This window comes from Grampus griseus (assembly GCF_964374135.1).
Source record: "Grampus griseus genome assembly, chromosome: 11".
Taxonomy (NCBI): domain Eukaryota; kingdom Metazoa; phylum Chordata; class Mammalia; order Artiodactyla; family Delphinidae; genus Grampus; species Grampus griseus.
Window position 1 is genome coordinate 2,658,241 of NC_139005.1, and position 16,523 is coordinate 2,674,763.

At 40.7% G+C, this 16,523-nt stretch overlaps 1 protein-coding gene across 1 annotated transcript in view; it reads left to right on the forward strand.

Moving 5' to 3' along the window:
- KDM5A (lysine demethylase 5A) overlaps positions 1–16,216 on the forward strand; it is a 78,695-nt gene extending 62,479 nt beyond the window's left edge. The window contains exons 25-28 of the mRNA XM_082665375.1: positions 4,176–4,335; positions 5,201–5,421; positions 7,298–7,705; positions 14,922–16,216. Of these exons, the coding sequence (XP_082521501.1) occupies positions 4,176–4,335; positions 5,201–5,421; positions 7,298–7,705; positions 14,922–15,128 (996 nt within the window). The 3' untranslated portion in view covers positions 15,129–16,216. The remainder of the gene's footprint in view (positions 1–4,175; positions 4,336–5,200; positions 5,422–7,297; positions 7,706–14,921) is intronic.
- The last annotated feature ends 307 nt before the right edge of the window (positions 16,217–16,523 follow it).

Below are 16,523 nucleotides of genomic sequence, written 5' to 3' on the forward strand. Positions count from 1 at the left end.
GATGACTTCATTTTGCATGTGATACCCTGTGATCACTAAAATAATCGGAGCAAGCAATTCAAAAAACTCGTTAGTTAGGAAAATCTATATGAAACAAAGTCTGTCACAGATGTCTTGTGATTGTGTCTGGGATAACCTTTCAGATATTCATATGATTATTTCCTTTTAAGGCATAGTGTTTACCTTTACTGGAACTGTCTGTCCATATTACAGTTTATATTTTTCAAATGCATACGTGTACAATTACACACCAGAAAGGAGGGTATAAAATAGTGTAGGTATTATCTCCCAGGAAGTTCTTCTTTTTATCCCGGTAATTTCTTTCTTTTTTTTTTTTTTTAACATCTTTATTGGGGTATAATTGCTTTACAATGGTGTGTTAGTTTCTGCTTTATAACAAAGTGAATCAGTCATACATAAACATATGTTCCCATATGTCTTCCCTCTTGCGTCTCCCTCCCTCCCACCCTCCCTACCGGTAATTTCTTAATTTACAGAAAGGCAAGTTAAGCAGTTGGATTCTTTCATTTTTTTTTTTCTTCTCTATGCTTGTTAACACTTGGGTGGCTTGAGCTTTGGTGGAAATAAAGTCTGCTATATACGAACCTTCAAGTTGCAAACTTTGAAAGATGTGAACGTGCATTTGCGTATCCAGTCACCTAAGTTTGTTCACGTGTCTGGCGTACATTGTCACGTGTATGACAGCTAAGTCCGCGCATGGGCTTAGTTGCTTCGCGGCATGTGGGATCTACAAGTGGTTGTGCTTTTGTGTACTTTACTCTATAGTACTGTATAGAGTAAAGTAGTACAGTGTCTTTATTTCAAGCCCAGCATGTCCAGAAGCAAGTGTAGAAGCTGGTACTACTGTACTTCTCAAGGTACTGTATTTTAAAAAGGTACTGTAAGATTAAAAATGTTTTTTTGTGTGTGTTCGTTTGTTTTTTATGTATCTGTGTGAAAAGTATTATAAACCTATTACAGTACAGTACTGTATAGCCGATTGTGTTAGTTGGGTACCTAGGCTAACTTTGTTGGACTTAGGAAGGTGCTCTCGGAACAGAACTCGTTCGTATGTAGGGGACTTACTGTAGAGTAGATTTTGTCTGAGACTTTAGTCCTGCTAATATCAGATAAGGTGGAGTGACAGATCTGTGTGTGAAACACATTTCTCACTGAGAAGCCATTCCTCCTTTCTTGCATATTTGCCCTTAGTGCAACTGAACTGTAATTTTCCTTCTTAGGAAGAGTAATTTGTTTAAGCTTGCTGTTATCAGTTGTTTTACCTTCAGCCTATCTGTGTCTTTATATTTAAAATGTGTCTTTTGTAGACAGCACATGTGGTAGGGTTCTTTTTGGTGTGTCATTCTGCATATATATGCGTTTGTAGAATATATAGTTAAATCTTGGTTTTTAGGCAGTATTACAATCTCTGTCATTTAATTGGGGGTGTTCATTTACATTTAATGTAATTGTTGACATGGTTGGATTTAAGTTGACCATCTTTATTTTTCATTTTTTTCTGTTTTTGTTCCTCTGTTGCTTTTTCCTGCCTTCTTTTGGGTTAATTGACAATTTTTTTAAGGTTTCATTTTATTTCCTTTATTGGCTTCTTACCTATACCCCTTTTTATTGTTTATTTTTTTCAGTGATTGCTCTGGGGCTAACAATGCCCTTTAACTTACCAAAGTCAGTGAGTACTTCTTCATATTTCATACTTCACCCTGGGGAAGTAATTTTTTTTAAATTTATCTTTACCTATCTTTACTTTCCATCATTATTTTCTGTGTATCTATCTATTTATATATGGCTGCCTTGGGTCTTCGTTGCTGCATGCGGACTTTCTCTAGTTGCAGCGAGCGGGGGCTACTCTTCGTTGCAGTGCATGGGCTTCTCATTGTGGTGGCTTCTCTTCGTTGCGAAGCACGGGCTCTAGGTGCACGGGCTTCAGTAGTTGTGGTGCGGGCTCTAGAGTGCAGGCTGAGTACTTGTGGCGCACGGGCTTAGTTGCTCCGTGGCATGTGGGATCTTCCTGGACCAGGGCTCAAACCTGTGTCCCCTGCATTGGCAGACGGATTCTTAACCACTGCACCACCAGGGAAATCCTCAATCATTATTTTCTGATCACTTTCCTTCCTAGTTTGGAAGCTTAACAAAGTTTCCTGCATGAGTTACAGTGAAATGAGTAGAGTCAAGGTTAGAAAAAAAAATTGCAGTCAGTGAGATGACGCATCTGGGGACTGCAGTAGGCGAGTACTAAAGTACTCTCCTATCTGTTGCCTTTTAAAACTTAAATTCTTCAATAGGAAATAAGACTTACACGAACTGTGCTGTTCCTGAATTTTCAGTGAGTGACACTGTCTTCCAGAATCTTATGAAACCTTTTAAGTATCCTGTTTAATTAAGGATAGGCTCGTGATAACAATAGACCTTCCTCTCATGCACCCTACAAAGAAAATCAGGTGTTGCATTAGTCATTGAGCTGTTGTCTCTCGTCTCCTAAGCTACTCTTTTATACTCTGCTTGGTGATGCTAGGTCTGGGACTCTACACCAGGGCTTGGTAAACTTTTTCTGTAAAATAATATATGTATATGTTAGCATACATTATATGTAGTGATATTCTCTAGGCATATTATGTAAAGTAAATATTTGGGGTTTTGCAAGCCATATTTGGTCTCTGTTACACCTTCTCCTCCTTCCTCTTTTTTTTTTTTTAAATAACAACTCTTTAAAAATGTAAAAACTATTCTTAGCTCACGCTCCAAACAAAAAACTAGGCAGCCAGCTGGGGTTGGCCCGAAGACTGTGGTTTGCCAACCCCTGCTCTACACATTAACCCTTTGCCTGCTGCCCTCCCCCTCCCCCCGCCAGCACAGGGCATTAGAGAAAATTAAAAGGCCTGTGCAGTGAGAAGGGAGTTGATCCTTCCCCTGTTTTATTCTCCATTCCTGTCATCATTGAACTACAATTGTTTTTCGTTTTGGGGGGGCTTTTGTTTGATTTTTTGTTTTTGTTTTTTTACCCTGGCAGTGGCAACTGGTTCCAATTTCTAGTTGATGTTTTTTTCACACTCCAGAAGCCAGCCACATTGTATTCTATTAGGGATAGCAGAACCAGCACTTCCTCCTCAGAGGTCTGGGTCCCAACTCTGCAGGCCCCTTCTCTGAGCTTCTTGGTTCTAATAACCCCACTTCTTTTCTCTGTTAGCTCAACCCTTAGGGATGGCAACTCTTTTCTTGCAGTTGTCTTAGTGTTACTTTGGTGTTTCTGTTTTGCCTTTTCAAGACTTTAATGTACATTTAACGAGTTCACTTTATTAAATTCTCCTTGTTGAACTTTTTGTGATTTCTGTCTCCCTGATTGCACTGTGACCGTTGAAGCTGTACTTGTGGGTTATTCTCCCCTAACTACAGGGGAGGATCGTCTGAGCCCTAATTAGACTTGTCACAGTTGTATAGCTCGAATACTGTCAGGCTGTTTATTATATTAAGAGCAGTTGGTAAGCATCTAGGTTTAAAAACCTTTAGAGAGGATTAAATAATTTGTGTCCTTAAGTTGTCACATCTAGACGTTTATTCCCCTCGTAAGTCCATTTTATTTTTCTTAAAGGGTCAAAGTTCCTTAACTTGTGACTACAGGAGTTTTTATGAGTTTTAGACTGTAGAAAGTTGATTACGTAATCGTAATTTTCTTGTAGGTTTATTATCTCTGAGGATTACTTTTTTTTTTTTTTTTGCGGTACGCGGGCCTCTCACTGTTGTGGCCTCTTCCGCTGCGGAGCACAGGCTCCGGACGCGCAGGCTCAGCGGCCATGGCTCATGGGCCCAGCCGCTCCGCGGCATGTGGGATCTTCCCGGACCGGGGCACGAACCCATGTCCCCTGCATCGGCAGGCGGACTCCCAACCACTGTGCCACCAGGGAAGCCCTGAGGATTACTTTTGAGCTTTACTCTTTCCCTTTTGGCTTGAAACTCTGGTGATTTCTGTTTTTTTCCCCAATGGACATTTTCTGTCTTACTAAATACCATATATTTAATTTTAAGATCTTTTATTTATTTGTTTTTTTAATATATATACTGTGTTATATTAGAAACGTTAACGTGAAAGCCTGTATTTAGATTCTTGTCACAGGATAAGTTGTTTCCAATTCTCCATACCTGCTTCGTTTCTTCTACAGGACACAGCCAGTGTGAAATCCTCCAGCAGTCTGGAGCCCAGCCTATTTTGTGATGAGGAGATTCCCATCAAGTCCGAGGAGGTGGTCACGCACATGTGGACGGCACCCTCCTTCTGTGCTGAGCATGCTTATTCGTCTGCTTCTAAGAGCTGTTCTCAAGGTATTACGGCCCTTGGTAGCGGCATGGAGAAGAGAAGCCTGAAACCATACTGAATCTCTCTTTCAGTACAAACCCTGGCAGTGAAATGCGATAGAACCTGAAAAAATGCAACTTTGGAAAAGCCAGTCTCTGTTAGCATTTTTCTGTCATTAGGTCATAACCTGAACATTTCCATAGCATTATTGAATCCTAATTAGACGGACTTTAGAGGCCCTCTGGTCCCATTCTAGTCCCATTTTATTTTGATCAAATCCCCGATAGGTAGTTATTTATCCTCTATTTGTTTATCACCGGTTGTTGAGGAACTTGCTGCTTTTTAAGAATATTCATTCTGGTTTTGGAAAGCTTTGTTAGTTTTTCATCCCTTGGTAAGTAATTTCTCTGTTATGTTCACTTTCTTTGTCCCTAGTGAAAGTGAGTCCGACTGCTTTAGGTCACACCTCTGGAAAAGGGAGAGTATTTCTCTCTTCACAGTGAAATTCAGGATTTTATGGAGCAGCGTGTATCATTCATATGGGGCAGTTATATGCTTAGTTGTTTGGTATTCTCTGAAATGGAGAGAGCGCGGGGTAGGAGATTCTCTCCCATTCCCCTTCCCCTCCAGTCACAAGGTAAAGAATCAATAAGGAACCTGTTTTTTTTTTTTTTTAACTCTAAACCAGTTCTTTAGAGCGGTCATTAGAATTCTAGGTCTTTCTGTTCTGTATTTTTAAAAATTTTATTTTCACTTTCATACTGATGCAGTGAACCCAAACTTCTAAATTAAATGTTGGAGGAGGAGGGACCATTCTTCTAAATATTTACTTTCAAAACATTACATTTTTTCAATAGTTTTCATTATTTTGTCTTATATTTTGGGGGCAAGGTTCTAGCACCACAAGGAAACAACCTCGGAAGAGCCCTCTGGTGCCCCGTAGTTTGGAGCCTCCGGTGCTAGAGTTATCGCCTGGAGCTAAAGCCCAGCTGGAAGAACTTATGATGATTGGAGATCTCCTGGAGGTGTCTCTGGATGAGACTCAACACATATGGCGGATTTTGCAGGCCACACACCCACCCTCTGAAGACAGATTCCTGCACATCATGGAGGTATGGATCTGAAGCTTACTTACAGTGGTTTTAAAACCACTTAGAACGCCCAGGTTCCTTGGAGGTACCACAGATTGCCACAAGGGGTGGCTGGGTGGGTAGGACTCTGATTGTCCTACTTTCTCATTACGCCAAAGTAGTTCTGCTTTGTGGTTTTCTTTATTGAGATTTTATGTAATATTCAGTTTTTTAAAAGGCCATTTCTGCCGAAAAGAAAGGGAGGTACTGTAATTCACAAGTTGAGAACAACTTCCTTAGCCCAGACTCACACTGGTGAAAGGCCCAAAAGTTAGGCAGGGGGCAATATAGTGGTTGAAAACAGGAAGCAAGGGAATGGTTAAATAGAAGTGGCTTGGGTGGGAGGGGGAGTCCACATACATTTATACAATTTACACACTTGTATACAATTATAAATCACACAGTTTCTCATTTATACAGTTTGTACATGTTGTTCTATCCATGATCTCATTCATCCTCACCGTAGTCCTGAGGGGGAGGGGGAAAGGATAGACATGGCGAGTATTTAGCTCATTCTGCCTGTGACGAAAGTAAGGGTCAGAGACGGAGAAACGTGCCTGAGGTCACACGTGGAGTAAAAACAGAGACCTGGGTTCTCTCTCTGGCATTAGACTCCAGTATCCTTTTCATTATTCTTTTCCATGACTGTTTCCATGAGGCGGAAGGTACACTGTCAGCAGCAGTTGACACGGATACGCCTGGTGCACTGTGGTTTGTCTTTGGTTTGGAAGTCAGATTGAGGGTGCCTGACTTAGATAGTATTTTCCAGTCGCAGAGCATTTTCTTCACATCCGTTATCTCATCTGATCTTTATTTCACATATAAGGAAACACAAAGTGTTGAGAAGTTAAATATCTTATTCAAGATGTGATAGACTTAAGACACTTGTAACCCAGTGTTCTTTACGAATCTGCAGATTCTGAGGTTCCTGTCAAAGATATTCCAGTATCACATCTGTGGGAAAATAAATTCTCAAGTGTTATTTCTTAAGTAATTATCAAGCTTATGTTTTTCAGTATTTCTTTTTCTACCTTACCCCTTGTTCTTTCTGTTACTGGACACACTTTTACTATTAAAATCTTTAATGTTTACTACCTTGGCACATAAATAGCAACAATATTAGACAGTTGAGAAAAAAAAGGCAAGTGTTTTTGCTTCGTGACAGCAACTGTTTTCTTGTGAAAGTCACTACATACCCTTTGTAATGAGATCATGGATAAAATTTTGTGTTTTGCTGACAGTTTTGATAACTTCTTAACCACCAAGGATTTACTGAGTTAATAAAGAACTTTAGTACTGGTAAATGGAGACCCAAAGAGTTATTACATAATTATTTAGTATACATTTAGCTTTCTGTGTATGTTTTCATCTCAGTTACGTAGAGGTGCTACAGACTATACTAATATATGCAGACACTTTTTTTTTGCCTTTTTTTTCCCTCTGATAAGCTAAAAATAAGTCAGATATTTTATTTAGGGCTTGGCATTATTTTCTACTGTTATCTTCTTTGAATATTATATTTGCCTTCTTAAAATAGCTTCAGAATATTTATTGTGGTATAATGTACACAGCATAAAATTTATCATTTCAACTGTTTTTAAATATACAATTCAGTTGTTTTAATTACATTTATAATATTATACAACTATTACCACTATCCATTTCCAGAACTTTAAAATTATTCCTAACAGAAACTCTGTACCATTAAATAATCCCATTTCCCTCCCCCCAGCCCCAGTAACTCATATTCTATTTCCTGTCTCTATGAAATTGCCTATTCCTGATACCTCATGTAAGAGGATAAAACAGTTTTTAAATGTCTTGCTTTAAAATTGTTTCTAATTTTATACTTATGAAGGATGACAGCATGGAAGAGAAACCATTAAAAATAAAAGGAAAGGACTCTTCAGAGAAGAAACGGAAACGGAAGCTAGAAAAAGAACAGCTTTTTGGCGAAGGAAAACAGAAGTCCAAGGAGCTAAAGAAAATGGATAAACCTAAAAAGAAGAAATTAAAATTAAGTGCGGAAAAATCAAAAGAGCTGAACAAACTGGCCAAGAAACTAGCAAAAGAAGAAGAGAGGAAGAAAAAGAAGGAGAAGGCTGCTGCAGCCAAAGTTGAACTTGTGAAGGAGAGCTCGGAGAAGAAGAGAGAGAAGAAGGTGCTGGACATCCCCTCCAAATATGACTGGTCAGGAGCAGAGGAGTCTGACGACGAGAACGCTGTGTGTGCCGCCCAGAACTGCCAGAGGCCCTGCAAGGACAAGGTGAGTCTAGCTGTACCCGCCAAGTATGCGCGGGGACGTGGAGCAGCGGCCGGGCACACCTGGGTTTGAGGTAATGATGGTCTGTTTGGCCTTGTGACGTCACATGTTTAATTCAGTTTCTAGAAACATTTTCAGTTATGAGGCTCTTAGTAGAAGAAATGTTGTGTTTTAGAAATCGTATACGTGGTGATCGTCCTGACCGAGCAGAGAGAAGCTGTGTGGTACCAGGAGCGGTGTGTCTCGTGCGTGGGCACAGCAGGGCTCAGAGCAGTTGTGTCCCTTCCCTGCAGGGTGCCTCGGGGGACTAGACATCTTGTCAGTTAGCCACAGTGGCCCGAAAAGTCCTGGGCCGGTATCCTAAGAGCTGTGGCAAATTGCATTGAGATCAGTTCTGAAGACCTAAAACTAGGAGGTTAAATCTTCCCTTTTGGTCTGCGTCTTATCCACACCCAGCCCTATGTGTACTCTCCTAAATAGAATATGATTGTTTTCACATCTCTTGCAAAAAATAAAGACCTTTAAAGGTATTATTTTTGAAATGTCAGCCCTGAATTCTAAATATTAGCAAGGATATGATGGTCTTTCTTAAGGTAATAATTGATGTTATAAACTTCTGAGAAAGACGGATGGACTTCATGAAAAATCCTAGTTCATTAAATGGCTGAAGGTATCTATTATAGTGTTCCCATCAAGATTATTAGTAAATTCATGGTTTTAATTTTATAATCTCCATATACCACTTGATGTTTAGAATTTTTATAGCTCCTCAATTTGAATATATCAACAGAATAAACACAGCTGCATCACTATTCCCTTACTTCCCTCCTCAGTTAAATACTTGTTAGAGCTTGAAGAGGTCACCTTGTCCAGCCTCTTCATTTCACAAATGATGAAGCCAGGACTGAGTGAAGGTAAATGATGTGACCAAAGTCACAGAGCTCATTAGTGGCAAAACCGAAAGTAGAACCCTGGCTCCCAGACCAGGTCCTCTCCGCTAATATCCCCACCCCTCCGGTAACTGAGATGCAAGTACAAAAACACAGTGCAAAACTAAATGACTCGTATTTAAATTATACTTATTAAAGGTTTTCTACTCACTTTTGGAAAATGAATATATAGTAAAATTTATATCCCATAGTCCAGCTTTCTGAGGACCACAGCTGTAAATATTTTAGTGTGTTCCCTTCCAATTATTTTCCTGTATAGTTTGTTTTATATCGTGTCATACTGTCCACTTTTGTATCTGCTTTAGTTTCGTAAGTATTTTTCTATATTATAAATATTTTAAAGCATTTTGGTAGATGCATTATATGTGCGTGTATTATTTTTATCTTTCATTTGAATTTATTCTCATCTGAATCTGTTTATTAAAGAGGCTGATGACAGGTTAGCAGTTTCTCCTTGGGTCTGAAGTATTAGCAGCTTAGTGTTGGCAGGACCTTCTCCCTTTTCTTCCTCCTTTAACTAATTGTATGGCAGTTGGAGGACTGGCAACAGGATATGTTTCTTTTTCAAGCTTTCCTATCATCCTTCCTACAGTGTTTATATCCATCATGAACCTTTCTCTTTTTTTCTCCTTTTCACTTAATAACCTCTCGCCTCTCCTCTGTTCAGCATTTAAAATACAGTTCAGTTCATCTACTATCCCTGTTCTTTTCCTGTAGCATATAAACGCTACAGGCAGTTTTTTTCTCATCTGCCATAAAATTGTTAACACATGTCCTGCTTCCTCTCAGCGTGGTCAAGGAGTAAGGTGAGATCATCTGTATGTGAAAGCACTAGTTAACCAAAAATGCAACTTAGGTGTTAAGATGTGATCATTATTTTTAGATGAACCCTGGGATTTACTTCTAACATTATAGGTATTTAAAAAAAAAAATCTAGAAAGGGGAATCCCCTGGAAGTCCAGTGGTTAGGACTCCACAGCGCTTCCACTGCAGGGGCCCTGGGTTCAGTCCCTGGTTGGGGAACTAAGATCCTGCATGCCACGTGGCGTGGCCAAGAAAAAAAGAGTCTGGAAAGTTATCTACATTTTGATGGAGCAAAAGTAGATTTAGCTGAATATTTAGAGAAAATGTCTATTGTTTAAAACGTACAAAGATTTGTACACATTAATTTGTTAAGATTAGTACAAAAATTGTCAGAACACATACACAGGTGAGCAGGTGTGCCTTAACCTGTCAATAGCTACATGAAAGACACTTATATGAATGATGTATTTCTATAATGTGTTCAATTTTAAACAAATTATTTCAGATTATAAACATTTTGCCCATCATTTCTGTTTTGCAATTTTTATGGTTCTCCAAGTCTGTTTCTGACACCAGTTTTACTAAATGGAAGGTGTGTTTCTTTAGAAACTTGGTAAAGAATTTTACAGCTTTCTCAATTTGAAGTATAGTGTTTCTCTAAGGAAAACAAATTAATGCATGGTACGCATCTTCAGAGCAAAAGGATGACAAGAAAAGAATGTTTTTTAAGGAAGTCTGTGTTCTTTAAATATCATGTAGCAAAAAACCCACACAACTTCTTGGGTTCATTTATATTTAGGTAAATGTATTCTAACTAGTAATTACTATTATTTTTACCTAAAAATGTGCAGATTGAGAAAACTTTGAAGGATTACTTAAATGTACCTAGCTTCAATTTCAAGATGTTTTAAAAAGAAAAAAGAAAAATATTATCAGAAAATGTAAAAGGTTTAAAAAAAACCCCAAACTATCTCTTCCATCATTATCAAATTCAAGTTGAAATTAATTTTAAAAATAACAATGAAGAACTGTTTTCAAAAAATTAGTTTTAAGGTTCAGAATCTTTTTCTCCGTGAATTTTGCCACTTTCATTCAATCTCATTGGTACCAAGAGTAAAACGAGTTAATTTGAAGGAGCAAATTCTTTCAAGCTAATATTTAAGTAACATTTTTTCTGCATTGAAATAAATATTTAATCTTACTTATGAAAATAGATTTTTTTTCTCTTTACTTTTTTTTTAACCTTCTTACTATGGGCTTTTTCCTTACCCATTACTACCTCCCTAAGAAGTTTGGCACAATAAATAAAGAGAAACTATGTTTATAAACTTCTGTCTCTCACTTTTACTATTCGTTAGCCACTCTGATTTTTTAAAAAATAAATAAATTTTATTTATTTATTTTTGGCTGCATTGGGTGTTCGTTGCTGCGCACGGGCTTTCTCTAGTTGTGGCGAGTGGGGGCTGCTCTTCGTTGTGGTGCGGGGGCTGCTCTTCGTTGCGGTGCACGGGCTTCTCATTTCGGTGGCTTCTCGTTGCAGAGAGTGGGCTCTAGGCGCACGGGCTTCAGTAGTTGTGGCACATGGGCTCTAGGCATGCAGGCTTCAGTAGTTGTGGCGCGTGGGCTCAGTAGTTGTGGCTCGTGGGCTCTAGGCGCGCAGGCTTCAGTAGTTGTGGCGCGTGGGCTCAGTAGTTGTGGCTCATGGGCTCTAGGTGTGCAGGCTTCAGTAGTTGTGGCGCATGGGCTTAGTAGTTGTAGCTCACGGGCTGTAGAGCGCAGGCTCAGTAGTTGTGGTACAAGGGCTTAGTTGCTCCGCGGCATGTGGGATCTTCCCGGACCAGGACTCAAACCCGTGTCCCTTGCATTGGAAGGTGGATATTCTTAACCACTGCACCACCAGGGAAGTCCCAGCCGCTCTGATTTTAAAAGATTTTTGTGGAGAGTTGTCTCAGCAAAAGTGTTTGCGTTATCAGTGGCTTTATCATTCATATCTCCTTTTGGCATAGGTAATCAAAGGTTGGATTACCTGAATGAGAGACACACACAAACTGGTGATGTTATGATAGGGTAACCAACTGTCCCAACTTGCCTGCGACTTTCCTGGTTTTAGCACCGCAATTCCTGTGTTTTGGGAAACCTGTTAATCTTAGGCAGACTGGGAGGGTTGGTTACTTACTGTTAAGATCACCAAAAAAACATACACAGGGATTGTGAACATATGTCATACTTGATTAAATTGTTTTAATTTTGAAATCTGGCTTTTGCAAGAAACTTCGGTGCAAAAGAGATTGAATGCCAAAATAAAAAGAGCTCAGGTGGGTAACTAAGCTAAGACTGTCACTAAATCACGAGGCTTTCTTTTTTCCCAGTGCAGTAATATGTGCTAAGAAATGAACAAAAAATGTAATGTGCCAAATATTTTTTCTTACGTGTAAATATGAAACCATATAGCAAAACATGAAATGCCAAACTAACATTATATTTCTCATTGAAGCACACATTTCCCCCAATCCAAACCCAGTAAGCTATTTTTACTATAGTTAAATGTCTTATCAGTTAATATCTGAACAGCTCATTGCTGTGAAGCTTTCCAGGAATTACTTCTTTTTGATTTGATAAGTATATCTCCCAGAAATACTGAAAGGGGAAATGACTATTAGAACTTACTATGCGGTTAGCCAAATTCTTTGTTCTTGAGTGTTCAGTCTACTGCATAGTCTGCAGGTTCAGTTGACATTCCGGACAAAAGTAGAACTGGATTTTGATTGTAAGTAGATGAACATGATAGGAAGATATTCGTAAAGAGGGCTATTTTTTAAAAATAATTTTTTAAATTTATTTATTCAGTTTTGGCTGCGTTGGATCTTCGTTGCTGCGTGTGGGCTTTCTCTAGTTGTGGCGAGCGGGGGCTACTCTTCGTTGCGGTGTGTGGGCTTCTCATTGCGGTGGCTTCTCATGTTATGGAGCACGGGCTCTAGGCGCACGGGCTTCAGTAGTTGTGGCGCATGGGCTTCAGTAGTTGCGGCTCGCGGGCTCCAGAGCGCAGGCTCAGTAGTTGTGGCGCACGGGCTTATTTGCTCTGCGGCACGTGGGATCTTCCCGGACCAGGGCTTGAACCCGTGTCCCCTGCATTGGCAGGCAGATTCTTAACCACTGCACCACCAGGGAAGTCCAAGAGGGCTATTTTTTCCCTGCTAGATTATTAGGGTAAATTGTTGTGTAACAGGTAGGCTGGGATAGCATCTCAAGAAAAGTTATATACTTTTTTGGGATGGTGGGAGAGCTGGGCTTAGGAATGGACCTCTAGCCAAAATCACAAAAGGAAATGTTGTCTTCCTTATTTGAAAGACAGCAATAGATATGATTTTGGGAGACCGGAAGCCAGGGCGTGTAGTGCACAATTAGATTCTAAAAGACATGGGGCCGCTTTTCTCGGCAGCAAATAGTGGTGAATTGGTAACCTCTTACCCGGTGGGGGCTGGACTGGGTTAGATAACTGGAGGCAGGAGTAGTTACCTGTTGACTCAGGGTTGTCATAACCAGGTTGGCACCTCCAGGTTGGGTGGCCCAGAGAAGCACAGCTCTCCCAGTTCCGCTGATCAGCTCCAAATAGCCGGACAGTTGGGCTGAGCTCACCCCCTGTCAGATTAGCACTTTATAAATCTTCATCTGCTGGTAGCATCTGTATTTTTGAGTCATTGTCTCCCTTTTCTGTCTCCAGGACAGTTTGCCACAGCAGGGACATTTAGATCAGTTGTTTTCTTCACTGCACAGACTTCAGAAGCTAAATATCACACAAACAATTGCAGAACAAAACCACAATTTATGTCAGGAAGTAATTAAGTCACTCCGAACTTACAGAAAGCAGGACCACGTAGTGCCAGCGATGGTCAAATTTAGAATATTTAAGAATCACCTGGGAGCTGGTCACAGTGCAGGATTCTGGTTTGTCCCCCAAGATATTCTGAGTCTGTGGGTTTGGGCTGGGTTTCAGCTACACGTTTAACAGACGCAACAGGTGATTCTGACGCAAGTAGTGCCGCAGGCAGTTACTTGAAGGTGCAGAATGTTTTGTGGAAGGTAGGACAGTGAGTGGAGCCAGGAGACTGTGATCTTAAAAAGTGCCTTCAGTGTCCCAGGCTGGGGACCAGGTGTCTTGCCAGACATTATTTTACCTGATCCTCTAAATAATCCTGTGAGCAAGATTTGATCTCCATTTTACAGATGGAGAAATGGGGCCTTAGGGAGATTAAGTGACTTGCCTCAAATTTTACAAAAGAACTCTAGGAACGGTGAAAGCAAAAAGATTATTTTGACAGATGATTTCTCCCACCCTTTACTAAAAACCGGGAAACTACTAACCAGGAGTATCACACTTTTGATAAGTTTTATAGTATACGGACAGATTTTGAAAACTCCTCACTTTTCCTGAGACTCATTTCCCTATAGCCCAAACCTCCTTCCTCTGTTCTTTCCCATAAGCTGTACTGAAGTACTTAATTGATCCCTTCATACTCCATACTTTGCCCTGTTTTCTGGCAAAGCTCGTTGTTGTAAGTGACTTCGTTGCTAGTGAAGTTATCAACTTCTGCACTGGGGAGAGAAGGGCAAGCAGCTCTTTGATCTTAAAGGTCCTAATCCGCAGTGGCGTAGCTGTAAAAACGACTCCAGTCAGCTGCCAAATAGGAAAGCCCCAGCTCACCTCACTGTTAACTGTGTGCCCCAGGCTTAAAGTCAGCAAACAACAGTCCTTTTCTAGCCTCCTGTAATCACAGTGTTCTCTGGAGGGTCCGAGCTGCCACCGACCTGTCAGTTACCCAGACTTTAATTTGAAACCTCAGAGTGATCTGTTGACCTGTGTCTTTGACTGTTTTAATTGGCTAATTTGTAAGATTTGACCTCTGATATTTGCTAACTTTTTATAGGGAGTTGTATTTGTAACGGAAGAAGAGAAGAATAAAAAATATTAGTTTAAAAAGTGGCCTATGTGACTGCTTTTCTAAAAAGGTATTTAATGCTCTTAGTACTTTGGCTTATCTCTTTGAAATAAAGCTAATACACAGGATTGCCTTCACATTGTTGTACTCTTCTTGATTGATACTTGCATTGTCTTAGAGCCTAGAGATTGTTAATATTAGCTAAAACTACTTGGCTGCTCTATTAGAAGTTCCTTTTTTGTCAGATTTTCTCAAACATGTTTCTGCCTCACTAGGAGCCCCAGGTATTTATGAGGTAATGGAGTACCTAAGAGGCCTAATTTTGTGGACATATTATGGAAAAAATAATTTGGGGGTATTAACTTCCCAGCTTCTTTCTTTAAAAAATAACCCCGTAAGAAGTCATTGTCTATCTCTGGGCATCCCAATTATTTGCTATCATTTAAGCCAAGAAAGCTCTTTGGTTTGCTTGTATTCCAGGCTTAATGTGTATGTAACCTAAACATTCCCTGATCTTGTCTCCAACAGGTAGACTGGGTGCAATGTGATGGTGGCTGTGATGAATGGTTTCACCAAGTTTGTGTGGGTGTATCTCCAGAAATGGCTGAAAATGAAGATTACATCTGTACAAACTGTGCAAAGAAGCAGGGGCCAGATAGCCCAGGTCCAGCAGCACCTCCTTCTTTCATAATGAGCTACAAGCTACCAGTGGAGGACCTTAAAGAGACCAGTTAGCAGGTGCTGGGTTAGCTTGGGACATGGGGGAAAACGGACCACACAGAGACCGTAGTCAGTAGAGTGGTTTACATCCACTCAGAATGTTGCTTCCAAAGACGAATGGCCTTCTGAGCAAGTCCTCCCAGCCGACTTCCTCTTTGCATGGACGTGGGATCTGCGTTCTCTGTCAGCACATCTGTGCCGAGGGTGTCTGCTTTGGTCCAGCAGCCAGTGTTTCAGTTCGTGTCTCCTCTGAGATTGCTTGTCACATTAAGGCCAGACATTTGAGCGCTAGGGTGGCTGGTTGGCATTAATGCGTTGGTGTGCTGGCAGGGCATGTAGGCCGCGGCTTCTGGCCAGTTGGTACTAGTTAGAGGTTTGCAGCCAGCGCCACCCAGAGGTGCTGATCCCTTGGATCTCCTTAGTTAGGCCAGTGGGGGAGGAGTAGAGTAGCAGTTTCCTTCCACTCTGCCCTGGCATTTGACGCCCTACACATCCAGCTAGGAGAGGGCCAGGGCTGAAGTTAGTCCTGTTAGAGGCCATGGGTGGTGGCACAGCCCGTAGACCTCAGCTCCATGTGCTTGTCTGTACCAAGAAGAAAACCCCAGTTGAGAGGCAGATCACCTCATCTTCCTAAGGAGGAGGATGGCATCTAGTTCAGAAGTCTGACTAGATTGGATTCTGGGAAGAAGAGATTTTATTTCAAGGCAAGGAGCCTTTTTTTGGCTTTGAGAAGTCTTGCTGCCTTGGGTCTGCATTTTAAAGAAGAGCAGGTACGTGGATCCAGGCTTCTGCGGTAGCAAAGAAGACAAGTCAGAACGTTTTACTGAGCCACAGCGGTGCCTGCTTTTCGGGGAACCCTTCATTCACAAGTGCACCAGGTGCCACCAGGCTTCAGGCATGGCCCCGAGCAAGACCAGCAAATAACAACTCTTGCCTTGCAGCCCGGCCCCCACTGGCTGTGGTTTCCAGGACTGGCCGTTTCTGACCGTGGCCCGCGGCAGATGCTGTCGCACAGCACGTGGCTTCATCAGAGGACGTGGGCTTAGAGTACATCTGGGTGACAAAGTTGTTTTAGTAAATCCATTTTTTAAAAAAAGAAAAAAGGACTTGTTTTTACTTTTTTCTAAATGTCTCTGACTACTGACTGTTCTATAAATAGATTATTTTTCCTTTTTTAATATACATATATGAATATATATATATATATATATATATATATATATATATATATATATACACACACACACACACACACACACACACACACACACACACTGTTACCAGCAGCTTATGACAGAGTTTCAGCATCAAAAATCCATTTGGGGGCTTGCTTTCTCGTCTTGCTTTTTAATAAAGGAATCCCATTCCTTCCTTGTAGTACAAGGAGTTAGCACTTCCTTCTCCATCCTA